At 42.1% G+C, this 21,187-nt stretch overlaps 1 protein-coding gene across 2 annotated transcripts in view; it reads left to right on the top strand.

The window, feature by feature from the left end:
• Positions 1 to 21,187, top strand: part of dnah3 (dynein axonemal heavy chain 3) — a 208,567-nt gene that overhangs the window by 133,111 nt on the left and 54,269 nt on the right. For both annotated transcript variants that reach the window (XM_043712084.2, XM_087997630.1), the window contains 8 exons: positions 2,361 to 2,602; positions 6,153 to 6,253; positions 7,375 to 7,480; positions 10,878 to 11,007; positions 12,315 to 12,551; positions 12,645 to 12,745; positions 15,024 to 15,318; positions 18,089 to 18,268. In XM_043712084.2, the coding sequence (XP_043568019.2) occupies positions 2,361 to 2,602; positions 6,153 to 6,253; positions 7,375 to 7,480; positions 10,878 to 11,007; positions 12,315 to 12,551; positions 12,645 to 12,745; positions 15,024 to 15,318; positions 18,089 to 18,268 (1,392 nt within the window). The remainder of the gene's footprint in view (positions 1 to 2,360; positions 2,603 to 6,152; positions 6,254 to 7,374; positions 7,481 to 10,877; positions 11,008 to 12,314; positions 12,552 to 12,644; positions 12,746 to 15,023; positions 15,319 to 18,088; positions 18,269 to 21,187) is intronic.

Genomic DNA, 21,187 nt, shown 5'->3' with positions numbered 1-21,187 from the left:
TTCTGACAGTAAGCACTTACTGTCGGTGCTAGTTAAAGTCATAGAGTCATAGAGATGTACAGCACGGAAACAGACCCTTTGGTCCAACCCGTCCATGCCGACCAGATATCCCAACCCAATCTAGTCCCACCTGCCAGCACCCGGCTCATATCCCTCTAAACCCTTCCTATTCATATACCCATCCAAATGCCTCTTAAATGTTGCAATTGTACCAGCCTCCACCACATCCTCTGGCAGCTCATTCCATACACATACCACCCTCTGCATGAAAAAGTTGCCCCTTAGGTCTCTTTTATATCTTTCCCCTCTCACCCTAAACCTATGCCCTCTGGTTCTGGACTCACCGAACCCAGGGAAAAGACTTTGTCTATTTATCCTATCTATGCCCGCCATAATTTTGTAAACCTCTAGAAGGTCACCCCTCAGCCTCCGAAGCTCCAGGGAAAACAGTCCAGCCTGTTCAGCCTCTCCCTGTAGCTCAGATCCTCCAACCCTGGCAACATCCTTGTAAATCTTTTCTGAACCCTTTCAAGTTTCACAACATCCTTCCAATAGGAAGGAGACCAGAATTGCATGCAATATTCCAACAGTGGCCTAACCAATGTCCTGTACAGCCGCAATATGACCTCCCAACTCCTGTACTCAATACTCTGACCAATAAAGGAAAGCATAACAAAAGTCTTCTTCACTATCCTATCCATCTGCTATTCCACTTTCAAGGAGCTATGAACCTGCACTCCAAGGTCTCTTTGTTCAGCAATACTCCCTAGGACCTTACCATTAAGTGTATAAATCCTGCTAAGATTTGCTTTCCCAAAATGCAGCACCTCGCATTTATCTGAATTAAACTCCATCTGCCATTTCTCAGCCCATTGGCCCATCTGGTCCTGATCCTGTTGTAATCTGAGGTAACCCTCTTCGCTGTCCACTATACCTCCAATTTTGGTGTCATCTGCAAACTTACTAACTATATCTCTTATGCTCGCATCCAAATCATTTATATAAATGACAAAAAGTAGAGGGCCCAGCACCGATCCTTGTGGCACTCCACTGGTCACAGACCTCTAGTCTGAAAAACAACTCTCCACCACCACCCTCTGTCTTCTACCTTGCAGCAGTTCTGTATTCAATTGGCTAGTTCTGCCTGTATTCCATGAGTTATACAGAGGTGGTGGATAGGTTTGTACGAGTATATAGGGGCTTTACAGATGGTAATGCATTCTATATTAAATCAATTTTGAGATTTCATGGTATTCCTATTGTTAAATATGGCACCAAAGTATTTGCAATAATGTAACAGCAATTTTCATGTAACGAATAAACCTTGTATATTGTGGTGATGCATTATTGTTAGGTTAGTCCTTGTTCACCTTACTGATCTGGGGATGGAATTTTCTTTAATGCCTTGGAGTTGTTATATAATGTGTTGGTTCAAACCTGTCGTTTTTGTGGAGTTGTTAGTCTATTAAAGTAAATTGGCTACAGCTTCTGTTAACGTAATGGAAATTCAGACAGATATATTTGTGTGAGTGTTGCAATGTGACAGAGGCATGGGGAATGTTATATATATTGAGTGTTATTGGAACAGAGAGTATCTTCCAATGGGGCACAATTTGAGCAGATACAGGTATTTTTAAAGGAAAAATATATAAGTATTAAAGGCAGAGAAACATACAGGGTTGTGGAGAATTGGAATTAATTTTGGCTTCAAAGAGGTGACAATAGCAGCATGGGCTGTTAACTGTGTATTTATAAAGTAATTTCAAGGCTGGGTGGTTTCAACATACAGCTTGGTACAGTATTTGTGTAGACTCAAGTAGATTTGAGTTAGGGATGTAAAGGCACTTAGGCACAATCTAGGAGATGCCGTGGTATTGTCGGAGCAGGTAAGGGAGTACTAGGTGAATAAAAATACTTGTGCAGACTGAATGAACCAAATGTCATTCTCTCTTCAGTCACTGTGGACTGAATTCTATCAGCAGTGTGTGTAACAAATTACAGTTTTCAGGTTGGCAGCTAAATCAGAGAGCAGGCTATCTGCCTGAGACAGACTGCTTAGTTTGTATATTGGGCTGCATTGATAACTCTGCTTGTAATATTCACTACTCCCTCTGAACACCTCTTACTTGCCAACCTCTCAAAGCCTCTGCCAGATCTATTTGCGTCAGGTGTCGTAAAGACTATTTTGAGTTTAATATGTAAATTGCCCTGCTGGGTAATTAGTTTCATTTCAGCTGAGATGGAGAGATATACATACACACATAAATATATTCAATTCTTCATGGTAAGTGTTGAATTACAAAAATGCAAATCACAACTTCAGTTCTGTTCTTACTGGTGTCATTTGTTTCATTTTTAAGCTCAACTGATGAATGAGTTTGCTGTAGAATATGCTATAATCAACCCGAAGGCTATAACCATGGGCCAGCTGTATGGTTGCTTTGATCCTGTAAGCCATGAGTGGACAGATGGGATCCTCGCTACAACCTTCCGTGCACATGCAACATCTGCCACCAACACAAGGAAGTGGATTGTATTTGATGGACCTGTTGATGCTGTTTGGATTGAAAACATGAACACAGTGTTGGATGACAACAAGAAAGTAAGTGCAGGTGTTTTTGAAAAGTATGAAATATCTGGGAAGATATCACACACAATTGCACAGATACCGAAGCCCTTTTTTGTCAATACTTTTATTCAATTTATTTTCCCAAGCTCCATTCTGAGCCCTGCAAAATCAGCTTTCATTCATTCACTATTATTCAAACCAGTAGTGAATTGTTGGGTTCTTGTAGACTGGCTTAGGAAGGAGTCCCAATATTCATTGTGGGAACTGAGTTCACTTATGACCTTAGTCTTTCTCTTCTGGCCAATCAATTTTTAAGCAGCTGAAACCACCATGAATTTTATTCAATTTTGCTTTTACTCATTTCCTTAATTTTAAGAACGTTCCTTTCTCCCCTGTCTGCCTCAGTGGTTAGCCTGTACACTGCTGCTATCAATGGGTTGATCCTTGATTGTCTTGTATCTCTAATGTGGAGGTGCCGGTGTTGGACTGGGGTGGACAAAGTCAGAAATCACATGACACCAAGTTATAGTCTGACAGGTTTGTTTGAAATCATAAGCTTTTGGAGTGCTGCTTCTTCGAGGAACAGAGCTCCGAAAGCTTGTGATTTCACATAAACCTGTTGGACTATAACCTGATGTCATATGACTTCTGACTTTATTTTTTATTTCAATTCACATGGATTATATTTCTGTCTTACTGGTGACTCTATCACCCTTTTCTGTCACCTTTATGTCAGCCTTAATAAGCACAGCTACTACATCTCCATTCTATTTTTTCTGAAGATGTTATACCTTCACAATTTGATTACCACACTGACCAGGCTCAGCAAACCCTCCCATACTTGGCTTATTACAATATATTGTTACTGCCAGTTCCCCTGTTTTAGTGTAGACATTGTGCATTGCTATATGAATAGATTAACTGATTTTTAATAGTTCCTCTCATAGCACTTTTAAAAACCCGTGGTATAGTCTTGTTCTATTGAATTATGACTTGGCCATTTATGCCTGCAATTGTTTAGTTTGGTGTTTTTCTTTATTATTTTGTGGAATGTGGGTCACTCCAGCACTGCCGTATTGGCAGGAGGTACACGATGTTCCATTAGTTATTGACTTCTATTGGAAACTCAATGGACACTAAACAAAAACAATAACCAACATCAAATTTGTCTGCCTCAGAAAGCCAAGGATGATGAAGAATCAATGTGTGACTGAGCATCTGGAGAATCCTTTTTAACTTTATTTCAGATGTGGGTATTATTGGCAAGGACATGTTTTGATGCCCATCCCTAGTTGACCTGGAAGTGCTTGTTAGCACACTTCAGATGGTAACTAAGGGTGCTGTGGGTCTGGACTCACATGTTGGACAAAAGATTTCCTTCCTAAAAGGACATTTGTAAATGATTTTTTTTGCAGCAACTGATGATTGTTAACAAGACTATAAAACGCAGGAGCGGAAGTAGGCCATCCAGCCCATTGTCTGCTCCATTCAATGAGATCTGATAATCCTAAACCCCACTTTTCTGCACTATCTTAACGAGCCTTAATTAGAAATCTATCCATCTCAGCCTTGATTATACCTAACAAGCCAGTCTCAACGTCTCTCTGCGAGGAAGAATTCCGCAGACTATTCACCCTCTGTTGCCATAGTTACTATTACTCAGACTAGCTTTATAACTCAAGACTTAACCATTGAACTCAAATTCTGCCAGCAGGATTTGAACCCAGACTGGACCTGTTGGTTAATAATGGAGTGACAGCTCTGCACCTATCATGAACTTTATCTCATTTAACTTCAAAAAACACAGAATATGTATCCAAGAGAAACACTAGGTCTCTCTTGGATTTTCACCAACCTACTCCACATCTCTTCCCTTGAACAGCTAAGCAATACTCACTGCTATGGGTTTGGGTTCGGGTACAGAAATTCTTTATTTGAACAGGTACACTGTATCTTAAACTAGTAGTTACTCTTCTACAGTTCAACATAGCTCATCAGTTATACTTGACTTGAGAGTGTGTTGGTGGAAAAGCACAGCAGGTCAGGCAGCATCTGAGGAGCAAGAAAATCGACATTTCAGGCCGGAACCCTTCATCAGGAATCTTGGATGCTGCCTGACCTGCTGTGCTTTTCCAGCAATATACTCTCAAGTGTGATCTCCAGCATCTGCAGACCTCACTGTCTCCTAGTTATACTTGACTGTCTGTGTTCAGGTGATTGCTTGATGTTGCTAAAATGACTTTATTCCTTCATTCTAAATTAAGGAGATAAAGCATCCCAACAGCAAACACTGAATTTCACTTGCTTGTTGCCTTCTCATAGCACATCTGTACTACTTTGCTAAACATCTAGCAGCTCAGCACAGTGCGTGTTACTATTTAATAAAAGTACTCTTTTAAAAACAGGAAGTGCTGTGGAAACACAGCACCTGTGGATATGCTACCATTGTGTCCAAGTTAATACTGGAAATCTTGGTCTGTAACTGTTACTATCTCATCCAAAATAAGGCCCTTTAATTTTGACACTAGAATATTTGCAGGCTCTTCCCTATGAGAGAAATGGAAGATACAATGTTTGTGAGTTGTTACATGGCCAAACTGTTAAGTGACTTACCAGTGTTCTGCAAAAAATCTAACTTCTCGAGCTGATCCTATGTTCTGGGGCCCCTCAGGTCTGCTTTGAATAGTGGGTTGGAGAACCAAGTTTATTTCTTCATTCTGAAATGAGACATTGTGGTTGATTTTTCTTTTCTGTAAATTGGGAGCACTGTAGCTACCTAAAGACATTGATGCACCATTTTCTGGTTTCCAGCTGCTACTTTACTAGGGCACTGGCAGAACTGCCTGAAGAAACGCCACAATCTCTGGATCTTGGGTCTTCTGTCAAACCTCTGGTGAGAGACTGGACGAATCATAATGGGATCTCTGAACCTGATTAGTTCTCTGCTACAAACACACAATTAAAAGTCAGTTAGTAAAAGTCAATGTCCATTGAGTTTCCAATAGAAGTCAATAACCAATGGAGCATCTTGTACCTCCTACCAATGCAGCAGTGCTGGAGTGACCCACATTACAGATGCTAAAGAATTGAATCATTAATGCCAATTACTTCATATTTTGCTGAAATATTTCTACCTTGATGTTATTTCTGTGGTGTTCAGAAACATAAGGGTACAGTGATTAAATTGCTGCTTATTTCATACACACTATTTGTCAATATCCTTAGTAGTTTTCTGCAGCATCCTCAAAGAAAAGGCAGGAAGGTGAAAGGGTGTTATATATTTTCTGCAAGTCAGCTCATCAACAGCATTAGACAAAAATCCTAGTTCGGGATATATTCCTCAGAGTGTAACACTGAATGATTCAACATGAAGAGACAATGCATTTTAGCGTTTGAGTTTTTAAAAAGTTTTGATGGTTAGAAAGCATCAGTGTTGAGGTCATGTTCAATTTTCTAATTGGAAGAACAGTAGAAAGACTTGCTTGTCAATGGTGCAGGAAGTCTTTGTTATTTAGTCCCATTGTGTAATCGTTGCCCGCGCTGTGTGACACTCACCATTGTTTACATGTCATTTATCTTCCAGTTGTGTTTGATGAGCGGTGAAATTATTCAAATGAGCTCCAAAATGAATTTAATATTTGAGCCGGCAGATTTGGAACAGGCTTCCCCAGCGACTGTCAGCAGGTAATGATCAACTGAGAGATGATCAGTGTGATAGTACTGACACTTTGAAAGTGTACTGTTTTATTTTGAAGTGAGGTTGTAAGGCAGAGGTGCAGAAATATCTCGAAGAAAGTAAGCAATTTGTGAGGCCCTAGGTTTTTCTTTTAAATTTGGAACAAGGAATGGTTTGGGAGGATATGGGCCGGGTGCTGGCAGGTGGGACTAGATTGGATTGGGATATCTGGTCAGCATGGACGAGTTGGACAGGAGGGTTTCCTATTTCCGTGCTGTCCATCTCTATGACTCTATGACTCTAATGGAAGCAGCCTGGGTGTGGCCAACCCTCACAGACCAGGCTTTCTAGACTGTTTTTTGTTTTTAAGTTTAGTTTTAAGTAGAAGCCTTTGGGATCTCAAAAGAGTTGGAAGCTTCAGTGAATGTCTACTGGCTCTACACTCTCTGATTCTTCTCTTGACATTTCTTTTCCTTTTGGATTGGAGAACTGCATGTTAGAATCTGTGTCTGAATTTGCCTTTTCCCCAAGGGATGTAATTATGGGATATTTCTATATAGGAACAGTTAATTAGTAAAAGGTACTGTATGGGCAGCATGGTGGCACAGTGGTTAGCACTGCTGCCTGACAGTGCCAGAGACCCGGGTTTAATTCCTGCCTCAGGCAACTGTCTGTGTGGAGTTTGCACATTCTCCCCCAGTCTGCGTGGGTTTCTTCCGGGTGCTCCGGTTTCCTCCCACAGTCCAAAAATGTGCAGGTCAGGTGAATTGGCCATGTTAAATTGCCTGTAGTATTAGGTGAAGGGGTAAATGTAGGGTGGGTTGCTCTTCGGAGGGTTGGTGTGGACTTGTTGGCTAAGTTTCCAATAATTATTTTAAATTCCTCTTTCTTTTGTTTAAATAAACATACCGTTTAAATAAATTGGGTTTTGCTTAATGTCGAGTAGTTTGACCAATCACATTGGATCTGGAACACGGCACTTCACATCTGTCTTTAAAATAAGAAAACGTTAGGTCTAGGCTACCTTCTTAAAATATATTGAGGGTGTCTGGTCTGGTCCATAATACCAGTGATTGGCACAGGATGCAGCTATTGTGGGCAAGTGTTAACTTATTTCCTCTTTGACCAGATGTGGTATGATTTACCTGGAGCCCCATCAGCTGGGCTGGACACCACTGAAAGATTCTTACATGGATACCCTGCCAGTCACTGTCACCGCTGAGCACAAAGAACTGGTAACCCCATATTTTAAAATATTTAACTTTAGTTGGAAATCAGTGCTTGGCAAACATTTTTCTTCTGTGTCCACATTATTGAGGTGTGAAAATAGTTGCAGCCCACCCCCCCCCCCCCCCCCCACCCAACCCAAAACCACCCCGGTGAGCTCTAGGATTGGGAGAGCAAGCCAGGGTGGTGTTAGGTTTTCAATACATGAGAATGCATGGCTTAGAAAGGGTGGACGCTGGGAATTTGTATCCATTAGATGGGGATATTAGGGCAAAGCCTTAGAATTGGGGAGGGGGGTCAATGTAGAAGGGAAATGAGGAGACATTTATTCAGCCAGAGAGTAGTGGGCATGTGGAATTCATTGCGCAGTGGAGGCCGCAACATTAAATGTCTCCGAGGCAGAGATCGATAAATTCTTGATCTTACAAGGAATTAAGGATTACGGAGACAGTGCGGGTCAGTGGCTTTGAAATGCCCATTAGCCATGATTGAATGGCAGAGTGGACTCAATGGGCCAAATGGCTTTACTTCCACTCCTATGTCTTATGGTCTTATGGAGACATCATTGCCTTGGAGCTCACTACCTCAAAATCTCAGCTCAAATTCCTGACCTCCACTTTGGGAAGCCCTATGTTTGCTGTGACTAGAACTTGTCAGAGTTATTATTCAAAGTTGTTGACAGTAGCACCACGTGAAGTAAGTGGGCAACACTGAACCTTGGAAATCTCTTCCATATTATATGACATTCTTATATGGTGAACGTTTCTCACATTTGAATTCTCCACTTTTTTGGAAATAAGAACATAGGACACACATTCAGGCCCTTCAGTCAGTTCTGCCATTCAATGACATCATTGCTGATTGGTGGCCTAACTTCTAACTATGGCCTAAACATCTCAGTATTTTTCAACACAGTCACATGATACATCTAAGTCCAAGGTCCAATTGCAAAGTTCAATACCAAAGTTTGCCCTCCACTGTGAAATCGGTTATAATCTAGGTAGTCTACATGTGAAATTCCATTAGTATGAATCTACCTATGAACCGATAGATTCTGTTCATGTACAACTAGACCATAGTACATAGGATACCATTTCAAAGTGTGCGGATGACACAAAACTCAGAGTCATTGTGAACCGTGAGGAGAACAATGTAGAACATAAGAAGAACATGAACAGGCTGGTGGTGAGCAGGCAAGTGACTGATGAAATGTAATGCCGATATATGTGAAATGATTCATTTTGGTTGGAAGAATGAGGGGAGACAATTAAAAAAAGATGCAGTTCTAAAGGGTCTGCTGGAGCAGATGAACCTGGGGATATATTTACATAGGAAACCTCCAAACAGACCCCACCACCAAGGATATATTTCCCTCCCCTCCCCTATCAGCATTCCGTAAAGACCACTCCCTCCGTGACTCCCTCGTCAGATCCACACCCCCCACCAACCCAACCTCCACTCCCGTCACCTTCCCCTGCAACCGCAGGAGGTGCAAGACTTGCGCCCACACCTCCCCCCTCACCTCCCTCCAAGGCACCAAAGGAAACTTCCATATCCGCCACAAATTCACCTGCACCTCCACACACATCATCTATTACATCCTCTGCACCCTATGTGGCCTCCTCTATATTGGGGAGACAGGCCGCCTACTTGCGGAGCGTTTCAGAGAACACCTCTGGGACACCCGGACCAACCAACCCAACCACCCTGTGGCTCAACACTTCAACTCCCCCTCCCACTCCACCAAGGATATGCAGGTCTTTGGACTCCTCCATCGCCAGACCACAACAACACGACGGTTGGAGGAAGAGCGCCTCACCTTCCGCCTAGGAACCCTCCAACCACAAGTGATGAACTCGGATTTCACCAGTTTCCTCATTTCCCCTCCCCCCACCTTGTCTCAGTCAAATCCATCGAACTCAGCACCGCCTTCCTAACCTGCAATCTTCTTCCTGACCTCTCCGCCCCCACCCCAGTCTGACCTATCACCTTCACCTTGACCTCTTTCCACCTATCGCATTTCCAACGCCCCTCCCCCAAGTCCCTCCTCCCTACCTTTTATCTTAGCCTGCTGGACACACTTTCCTCATTCCTGAAGAAGGGCTTATGCCCGAAACGTCGATTCTCCTGTTCCCTGGATGCTGCCTGACCTGCTGCGCTTTTCCAGCAACACATTTTCAGCTCAGATATATTTACATAAGCTATTGAAGGTGGCATAATAGGTTGAGAGAGCAATTCATAAAGCATATGGGATCCTGAGCTTTATCAATAAGGGCATGAAGTTCAAAAGCAAGGAGCCCTTGTTTAACTTGTATAAAACACTGCTTCAGCCTCAACTGGAGTACTGTGTTTAGTTCTGAGCACTCCTTTTTATGATGGCTTGTGTAGGCTTTAGAGAGGGTGCAGATGAGAATGATTCCAAGAATGAGAAATTTCATTCACATGGATAGTTGAGAGATTCTGAGGTTGCTTTTCTTGGCGATGAGAAGGCCTAGAGGAGATTTGATTAAGGTGTTCAAAATCATAAAGGACTTGGACAGAGACAGATGGAGAGAAACTGTACCCATTGGTGGAAGGACCGAAATCCTAGGGGCACAGATTTAAGGCAATTGGCACAAGAAGCATTGGCAAATTGAGGAAAAGCATGTTATGTAGTAAGTAGTTAGGATCTGTATTGTCTGAGAGTATGTTGGAGGCAGGTTGTGTTGTGGCTTTCAAAGGGGAATTGCATAATTATTTGGAGGAAAAAGAATTTTTGGTCTACAGGGAGAAATTAGGGGAGTGGCACTAGATTAACTGTTCCTTCAGACAGCAAGAGAAATGCATGTTGGGCCAAATAGCTTCCTTCTGTGCTGCAACAATTCTATGATTCTATGAAATTTAAGTATTAAATACTAAATGTCAGTGATCACTGACAGCGCATGTCCAGTTCCCATCATCTAAACCTAAACTGTTCAGGGATAGACTTACCTATTTTATTTGTATTGGTGCTAATTTGATCATATTTCAAATGGGCAAAATCCTGGCCTTGCTGAGATATGCCTACTTGGATCTTGGGATTTACCCCACAGTATTCCTGTACTTTCGTTGTCTAGGCAACCATTGCCCCAATGAGCTCCAAATTGCTCTAGTGCTGACAATTTAAAACAAAAAATTCTTTCAAGGGATCTGGGCATAACTGGCAAGGTCAGCATTTATTGCCCATGTGACTCCAGGCTCACATCAATGTGATTGCCTCGTGGCTGCCCTCTGGGCATTTAGGATCAGGCAATGAATGTTGGCCCAGCCAATGACACTGTTGTGCTATGAATAAGTTTTTAAAAAACCTTGAGGAGTTATTTTCAAGATTCTAGAAATTCTCATGCAAAGATGTTTCAAATAAATCACCTAATACTTCGCTTTCAGATCAATGACATGTTCCACTGGCTCATTCAGCCTTGTTTGGATTTTACTCGGCTGCACTGCAAGTTCTTTGTGCAAACTTCTCCAATGCACTTGGCCTACACTATGATGAGGCTTTATTCTTGTCTAATGGGTGAGTGTTCAACTTGAATTGTAGATCTTTCTACCCTGTTGCTAAAGGGTTCTTAGTGGTGGAACAGTAATTCTGCTGGACAAAGAAGTCCAGGCTAATGCACTGAGGCATGGTTTCAAATCCCACCATGGCAGATAGTGGAATTAAATTATCTGGGATATAATATTGGTAATGGTCAGCATGGCAGCAATTTTGTTCATTAATTCTTTTAGGAAAAATAATCTGCCATCCTCACCATATGTCTGACTCTACAGAAAAATGGTGATCTTTTTAAAAAAAATTTAGGTTATAAATTCTTTTTTTAAAAAAGATCACCATTTTTCTGTAGAGTCAGACATATGGTGAGGATAGCAGATTATCTCCCCTAAAATAAGTCATAAATGACCAGAATCCAGCTTTGATTTTCTAATCAAACTGTTCAGACACATCTCTGGAGCAGGAAGAGCTCAAACCCAGGCCTCCTAGCCTAGAGGTTGGGACATTATCACTACACCACAAGAGCCCCAAGAGTTTGGCTCTTAACTGGGCATCTGCAATTGCCACTGCGTTTAATGGCATTTAGGGATGGCAATACATAGAGTCATAGAGTCTTACAATACCGCCACTGACCCTTCAGTGCAACCAGTCCATGCCGAACATAATGCCAAACTAAATTCGTCCCACCTGCCCGGTCCTGGCCCATATCCCTCCAAACCTTTCTAATTTATGTACTTATCTAAATGTCATGTTTATCTTGGAAGTGATGCTCATGTCACACAAAAGAATAAGGAAAACAAATTTCTGGGTCAACTGCATTTTGACTTATTTGGCAATGCTGTTGTCTTAGAACTAATTAAGTTAGTCACTGAAGGACTGACCAATTTGTCAGGCTGGGGGCTCTTGTGGTGCGGTGGTAGTGTCCCTACCCCTGAGCTGGGGACCTAGGTTTAAGTCCCACCAGCTCCAGAGGTGTGTCATAACATCTCTGAACAGATTGGTTAAGAAAGTGTAAGTTCCTAGAACTGTTAAAACTTGGGAGGAAATTGTTTTATTGCTAACTGTTGTTTTATCACACAGTGTCACATCATGTTTTGTTAAAAACTCCAATCACTTTTTTATTCTGGGCTAGCATCAGAAAAGGAGAACAATGATGTACATTTTTGATTTTTGACTTTTGACTTATATCCTTATGTATGAATACTTCAGTACACATGGCATTAGGTCTATCAATCAATCAACCGTCATTCACATATTCATCCTCCCTGTACTGGGAAAGACAATGGAGAATTGTGTCAGTAACAATTGGTTTGTCATTTTCCAACCTGCAGATGAAATAGCACAGTCAGGACAAGAGGACAACGAAGAAATGTCAAGCCAGCAAATCACCCTGTGGCTGCAAGGTCTATTCCTCTTCGCCACCGTGTGGGCTGTAGGTGCCACAATCAATGGAGAAAGCCGCAAGAAATTTGATGTTTTCTTCCGCAATTTGATTTTGGGAATGGATGATCATAACCCCCGTCCAAAGAGTGTCAAACTTACAAAAAACAATATATTCCCAGAGAGAGGTTGGAATGTAAAATTTATAAAATGCAGAAATCCTTTTGCCTAAGAACGTGGCGGAGAGATTAATGTGCTTTCTTTTCCTGGTCTTCATATAGGAAGCGTCTACGATTATTATTTCAAAAAGACAGGTAGTGGCCAGTGGACAGTGTGGACTGATTACATCACAAAAGACCAAGACATTCCTGCTGGTGCTAAGGTCAGCCTGCCTTGTTCACTTGGGACATTCCACGTCAGATGCCTGTATTTAATGACCATCGTTTTCTAGGTTCAGATCAACATTGCACTTAATGTTGGTCTCCAGTGTTATAAGATTAATTTCTTTAGTCTGATACTACTCTTTATACCCAAGCAGAAAATGAATAGAACTTATCTCTGGTACATTTTTGCACCAAATTTATACTTTGCTTGTAATCCAAATTTTAAAGATAGACACATCTGACCTTAATAACATTTTTTTACAGGTTCAAAGTGTGGTTGATATTGACCCCCACAGATGAACATAGGAAATTACAGCAGGCCATTCAGCCCCTCGGGGCTGTTCCATTATTCAGCTAGATCATGGCTGATCTTCTACCTCAGTGGCATTTTCCCACACTTTCCCCATATCTAGATGTCTCTCAATCTCAGTCTTGGATATATTTAATGACTAAGCTTCAAAGATTCACCACTCTTCTTATCTCACAGCCAGCATTGTACAGCATGGAAATAGACCCTTCGGTCCAACTCGTACATGCCGTCCAGATTTGCCAAACTTATCTAGTCCCATTTGCTTGCATTTGGCTCACATCCCACCAATCATTGACAGCTCTGTATTCTTCAGTTTTGAGAAATATTATTAAATGCATCTGTTATGATTCATAAAGTGGAACAATTTGGTTTGAATGCATTTAAGAGATTGCAGTGGGATCTTGTAAATGGAACAAAGGTTGGGCCAGCTAGCCTGATTCATTGTCAGAGCTTTGTGAGCTTTGGCCATCTTTATTGTTATTATCAACATTTTAAATCCCCAAGCTTCCTTTATTTAACATATTCTCGAAATTAAATATATCAAGTTATAATCATTAAAAGGTTTATTGGATTTGAATGAGTGGGCGGTATGGTGGCACAGCAGTTAGCACTGCTGCCTCACGGCGCCAGAGACCCGGGTTCGATTCCCACCTCAAGTGACTCACTGTGTGGAGTTTGCACATTCTCCCCGTGTCTGCGTGGGTTTCCTCCGGGTGCTCCGGTTTCCTCGGACAGTCCAAAAATGTTCAAGTTAGGTGAATTGACCATGCTAAATTGCCCGTAGTGTTAGGCAAAGGGGTAAGTGTAGGGGAATGGGTCTGGGTGGGTTGCGCTTCGGCGGATCGGTGTGGACTTGTTGAGCCGAAAGGTCTGTTTTCATACTGTAAGTAATCTAATCTAAAGAGTGAAACCTCCCCTAATTAGAATATAAATAGTCATTCATAATAAAGAACCTGAGTATTGAAGAAAGAGATATGTCATCGAATTTTACATTTGTTAGGATAGATGCAAGAGTGTCAAATTTCAAAGGAAGCAACAATTTTTACTGCATGGGAAAAGGATGCTGATTGGTTTACAAACCAATTCTGACTGATTGACATGCTGCCTTAGAGGGTGCACCGAGGAACTCCTGACACCTTCCCCCACCCGCTTTTGTTCAAATAAAATAGGTGCAATCACTTCAAGGATGCTGGATATCATTGTAACATGAGGGGCAGTCTTGCATCTCAGTAATACAGTTCCTACCCCTGCACTGAGAGGCCTGGGTTCAAGTCTCACATACTCCAGAGGTGTGCAGATGTGTCGCTGAATAGGTTGATTAGGAAAAATAGGTTAAGTTTTTAAAAAATTATTGCTGAAATATGGAGCCCGTCTTGTGATGCAGTGGATGTGTCCCTACCTCTGAACCTAGAGCCCAGCGTTCAAATCCCACCAGCTCTAGCGGTGGGTAATAACATCTCTGAATAGGCCTGATAAGAAAATATACAGCTGTAACTGGGATTTGGCAACTGGAAAATAACCTTCAGTTGTGTGTAAGAGCACGTCTGGATATAACATAGTTGTAAGATGTTGTTTTGCTGGCACAATGGTAGTGTCTCTACCTCTGGGCCAGGGAGCCTGGCTACATTCCACCTGCTCCAGAAATATGTAATAACATATCTGAGCAGATTGATTAGGAAATATCAATTAGGGATTTTATGATACAGTGGTCGTGTGCCTGCCTCTCAGCCAGGAGACTTTGGTTCCAGTTCTGCCTACGCCAGAATATGAATAATTTTGCATTCTTAACTGATTGATAGGATGAAAGCTAATATACATAATACAATGGTAAAGTCCACTGACACAAGCTGGCTTTGAGCATTGTTATATTTTCCACTTTGGCCTGACCTATCTGGACAGTTTGATTAGAAATATTTACAGTTACAATGTTTTTGATGTTTACTCTCTTAATTTCTCTGGATTTCCAGGTTTCAGATCTTATTATTCCTACCATGGAAACTGCCAGGCAGACCTTTTTCTTACACACTTATATCTCACACAAAATACCTTTGCTGTTGCTGGGACCCACCGGCACAGGTAAATCTGCCATCACAAACAGCTTTCTCATGCATCTGCCCAAAGAACAATACATTCCCAACTGCATCAGCCTTTCGGCCAGATCATCAGCCAATCAAACACAAGACATTATCATGTCCAAACTGGACAGGAGGAGGAAAGGAGTTTATGGCCCACCCGTGGGAAAGGAGTCCATTGTCTTTGTAGGTGAGTGATTGAAATTTCAGCTAGGTTGGGTGCAGTCAAGAGTTTTCTTCACCGAAAATCTATTCAGTGTTTCAACTTAATAATGGAAATTTGAAATGTATTTAAATAAAGTTAATAACGTCATTGAAATGACTAGGCAAGGCCGCTCATTTTCAGAAGCACCTTGCCACCATCATAGTTCATTCAGCAGCATCTACTAGTAAGGTGGGTTGAGGGATCAGAATGGTGGGGTGATATGGTTGGTGGAGAGATCATAGAATCATAAAATCCCTACAGTGTGGAAGCAGGCCATTCAGCCCATCAAGTTCACACTGACCTTCCGAGGAGCATCCAACACAAACCCGCCCCAATATCCTATAACTTTGCTTTTCCCACGGCCAATCCACCTAACCTTCACATATTTGGATTGTGGGAGGAAACTGGAGCACCCAGAGCAAACCCACGCAGACACAGGCAGGATATGCAAATTCCACACAGACAGTTGCCCAAGGGTGTAATCGAACCTGGGTCTCTGGCACTGTGCTAACCACTGAGTCACTGTGCCACCCAGGCCAGGGTTAGGAGAACAGTGGTTAGGGTCATAGGGTGATGATGATGATGGTGGTAAGGACAACTGGGGATTGGCAAGTGGAGGTTCAGTTCTCAGGAATGTAGCAATGGTTGTAGAAGAGAAATCTGGAGCAAATCCGGATAATTGTGTTTAACTTCCTCAAACTACCATGGCAATGTGATTTGAAACCACATCACCTTGGACCTCTTCGTTATCAGTCCAGTAACAACACCACCACCCCCTCCTAGTTAGCAGCTGGTTGAACTTTGTCCCCCCCAGTTTAGAAGCATATGGGTTAAGTCCAACTCCATAAATGGAGTGGAACTATGGACTGACACTGTGTCATTGCAACAGAGTAGTGGGCTGGTTAGCTCAGCTGGTTGAGTTTGCACATTCTCCCTATACCTGTGTGGGTTTCTGCCGGGTGCTCCAAAGATGTGCATGTTAAGTGGATTGGCCATTTTAAATGTGAGGTTATGTGGATAAGTTGGGTCTGAGTAGGATGTTCTTCTGAGGGTCAGTGGTTAAATGGTGGGCCGAACGGCCTCTATCTGCACTGTAGAATTCTATGATTCTAAACCACCAGCAGTCGTCACTCCCCAATGAGGGAGCAGCACTATTGTCTGGTACAAATATCGACTTTGAGAGTGTGGTGCTGGAAAATCATAGCAGGTCAGGCAGCATCCGAGGAGCAGGAGAATAGATGTTTCGGGCAAGAGCCCTTCATCAGGATTTTTCTTGCTTTTCTTGGTGAAGGGCTCTTGCCCGAAATGTCAATTCTCCTGCTCCTCGGATGCTGCCTGACCTGCTGTGCTTTTCCAGCAACACACTCTCAACTCTGATCTCCAACATCTGCAGTCCTCACTTTCTCCTAGAACTATCAGCTTTACCTGTGAGGGAATGTGCATTGTTGGTAAACATAGAAAAGAAAAGTACAGCACAGAACAGGCCCTTCTGAGGTTTAATCCTAATGTAAAATATAGTAACTTAACCTACGCACCCCTCAACTCACTGCTATCCATGTGCATGTCCAGCAGTCGCTTAAATGTCCCCAATGACTCTGCTTCCACCACCTCAGCTGGCAATGCATTCCATGCGTTCACAACTCTCTGCGTAAAGAACCAACCTCTGATGTCTCCTTTATACTTTCCTCCTAATATCTTCAAACTATGACTCCTCATACCAGTCAATCCTGCCCTGGGGAAAAGTCTCTGGCTATTGACTCTATCTATTCCACTCATTATTTTGTACACCTCGATCTGGTCTCCTCTCTTCCTCCTTCTCTCCATAGAGAAAAGTCCGAGCTTATTCAACCTTTCTTCATAAGGCAAGCCCAGGCAGCATCCTGGTAAACCTTCTTTGCACCCTCTTCAAAGTCTCTGTATCTTTCCTATAGTAGGGTGACCAGAACTGAACACAATATTCCAAGTGTGGTCTCACCAGGGACTTGTAGAGCTGCAGCAAAACCTCGCAGCTCTTAAACTCGATCCCCCTGTCAATGAAAGCCAAAACACCATATGCTTTCTTAACAACCCTATCCACTTGGGTGGCAACTTTGAGGGATCTATGTACTTGCACACCCAGATCCCTCTGTTCCTCCACACTGCCAAGAATCCTGTCTTTAATCCTATATTCAGCATTTGAGTTTGACCTTCCAAAATGTATCAATTTGCATTTATCCAGATTGAATTCCATCTGCCATTTCTCAGCCCAGCTCTGCATCCTGTCTATGTCGCGCTGCAGTAGCCCTCTATACTATCGACGACACTTCCAACCTTTGTGTCATCTGCAAATTTACTAACCCACCCTCAACCTCCTCATCCAAGTAATTTATAAAAACTACAAAAAGCTGAGGCCCAAGAACAGACCCCTACGGGATCCCACTCAACACTGACCTCCAGGCAGAATACTTTCCATCTACAACCACTCTCTACCTTCTGTCAGCCAGCCAATTCTGAATCCAGGTAGCAAAATCTCCCTGTATCCCATATTTCTTATCTTTATGTATGAGCCTACCATGGGGAATCTTATCAAACGCCTTGCTGAAGTCCATATATACCATATCTACTGCTCAACCATCGTCAAACTGTCTTGACACCTCCTCAAAGCTAACATATACCCTGGCTCACTCAATCAAGTATTACAAATCATGTTGTGAGATGCTCTGTGAGTTTTTGTTTTCTCTTTATAAAGCTCAAGTATTTCATGTGTTAATTCTAGATGATCTTAATATGCCTGCAAAAGAAATCTATGGAGCCCAACCTCCAATTGAGCTCCTTCGACAGTGGATAGATCATGGTCACTGGTATGATCGGAAAGATACATCAAAGCTGACCATCATAAATGTATTGTTTATTTCGGCAATGGGACCTCCTGGTGGAGGGAGGAATGACATAACAGGTAGGAACTTCACAAAGAACATCAGGTGTTGGAGAATTATGGCACATGTTATGACTGGGAGATGCTATGTGAGTTTTTATTTTCCCTTTATAAGTATAATTCATTGCAACATTAGTCAGTGTATTTAACTCTTTGGCTTCATAATTACAAGATCCAGTCATTGCAAACTGGGATAATATTTTTAAAAGTGTGTTTGAATTTCATCATGGGTTTTTTGAGTTCGGGTGGAGCCATATATCTAGAATTCAAATATAAATTATTGGAGTTACTGCGCTGTGCATTATAACCCGTCTTGATTTGGTGCCTGTTTATTTCATGGTGGCAAATGGAAACATATTTGAGTTCATAGAATCATAGAGATGTACAGCATGGAAACAGACCCTTCGGTCCAACCCGTCCATGCCGACCAGATATCCCAACCAATCTAGTCCCACCTGTCAGCACCTGACCCATATCCCTCAAAACCCTTCCTATTCATATACCCATCCAAATGCTTTTTAAATGTTGCAATTGTACCAACCTCCACCACTTCCTCTCAACAGCTCATTCCATACACGTACCACCCTCTGCATGAAAATGTTGCCCCTTAGGTCTCTTACATATCTTTCCCCTCTCATCCTAAACCTATGCTCTCTAGTTCTGGACTCACCCACCCCAGGGAAAAGACTTTGTCTATTTATCCTATCTATGCCTCTCATGATTTTATAAACCTCTATAAGGTCACCCCTCAGCTTCCGACGCTCCAGGGAAAACAGTCCTAGCCTATTCACCTCTCCCTATAGCTCAAATCCTCCAACTCTGACAACATCCTTGTAAATCTTTCCTGAACCCTTTCAAGTTTCACAACATCTTTCCGATAGGAAGGAGACCAGAATTGCATGCAATATTCCAACAGTGGCCTAAGCAATGTCCTGTACAGCCACAACATGACCTCCCAACTCCTGTACTCAATACTCTGACCAATAAAGGAAAGCATAACAAATGTCTTCTTCACTATCCTATCTACCTGCAACTCCACTTTCAAGGAGCTATGAACCTGCACTCCAAGGTCTCTTTGTTCAGCAACACTCCCTGGGACCTTACCATTAAGTGTATAAGTCCTGCTAAGATTTGCTTTCCCAAAATGCAGGGCCTCACGTTTATCTAAATTAAACTCCATCTGCCACTTCTCAGCCCATTGGTCCATCTTATCAAGATCCTGTTGTAATCTGAGGTAACCTTTTTAGCTGTCCACTACATCTCCAGTTTTGTTGTCACCTACAAACTTACTAACTATACCTCCTATGTTCACATCCAAATCATTTATGTAAATGATGAAAAGCAATGGATCCAGCACTGATCCTTGTGGCACCCCATTGGTCACAGGCTTCCAGTCTGAAAAGCAAATCTTCACCAGCACTCTCTGTCTTTTACCTTCGAGCCAGTTCTGTATCCAAATGGCGAGTCCTACCTATATTCCATGAGATCTAACCTTGCTAACCAGTCTCCCATGGGGAACCTTGTCACAAACCTTACTGAAGCCCATATAGATCACGTCCACCACTTTGCCCTCTTTAATCTTCTTTGTTACTTCTTCAAAAAACTCAATCAAGTTTGTGAGACATGATTTCCCATGCATAAAGCCATGTTGACTATCCCTAATCAGTCTTTGCCTTTCCAAATACGTGTACATCCTGTCCCTCAGGATTCCCTCCAACAACCTGCATACCACCTACTTCAGGCTCACTGGTCTATAGTTCCCTGGCTTGTCATTACCACCTTTCTTAAACAGTGGCACCACATTAGCCAACCTCCAGGGTTCTGGCACCTCACCTGTGACTATTGATGATACAAATATCTCAGTAAGAGGCCTAGCAATCATTTCCCTAGCCTCCCACAGAGTTTTAGGGTACACCTGGTCAGGTCCTGGGGATTTATCATTTTTATGTGTTTCAAGACATCCAGCACTTCCTCCTCTGTAATATGGACATTTTTGCAAGATGTCACCATTTATTTCTCTACAGTCTGTATCTTCCATATTCTTTTCCATAGTAAATACTGATGCAAAATAATTGTTTAGTATCTCCCCCATTTTCTGTGGCTCCACACAAAGGTCGCCTTGCTGATCTTTGAGGAGCCCTACTCTCTATCTAGTTACCCTTTTGTCCTTAATGTATTTGTAAAAACACTTTGGATTCTCTTTAACTCTATTTGCCAAAGCTATCTCATGCCCCTGTTTTGCCCTCCTCATTTCTCTCTTAAATATACTCCTACTTCCTTTTTATTCTTCTAAGGATTCACTCGACCTATCCTGTCTATACCTGACATATGCTTCCTTCTTTTTCTTAACCAAACCCTCAATTTCTTTAGACATTCCCTATACCTATCAGCTTTCCCTTTCACTCTAACAGGAATATACTTTCTCTGGACTCTCGTTATCGCATTCCTGAAGGCTTCCCATTTTCCAGCCGTCCCTTTACCTGCGAACATCTGCCCCAATCAGCTTTTGAAAGTTCTTGCCTAATACCATCAAAATTGGCCTTTCTCCAATTTAGAACTTCAACTTTTAGATCTCGTCTATCTTTTTCCATCACTATTTTAAATCTAATAGAATTAAGGTCGCTGGCCCCAAAGTGCTCCCCCACTGACACCTCAGTCACCTACCCTGCCTTAATTCCAAAGAGTAGGTCAAGTTTTACATATTCTCTAGTAGATATATCCACAAACTGAATCAGAAAATTTTCTTGTACACACTTAAGAAATTCCTCTCCACCTAAGCCCTTAACATTATGGCAGTCCCAGTTTATGTTTGGAAAGTTAAAATCCCTTACCATAATCACCCTATTATTTTTACAGATAACTGAGATGTCCTTACAAATTTGTTTTACAATTTCCCTCTGACTACTAGGGGGTCTATAATACAATCACAATAAGGTAATC

This window comes from Chiloscyllium plagiosum, unplaced genomic scaffold (assembly GCF_037043375.1).
Source record: "Chiloscyllium plagiosum isolate Xiang-an unplaced genomic scaffold, Cpla_swu_hap1 HiC_scaffold_20, whole genome shotgun sequence".
Classification (NCBI taxonomy): domain Eukaryota; kingdom Metazoa; phylum Chordata; class Chondrichthyes; order Orectolobiformes; family Hemiscylliidae; genus Chiloscyllium; species Chiloscyllium plagiosum.
Note: the sequence above shows the minus strand (reverse complement) of the source record. Positions and strands in the feature narration are given on the sequence as shown.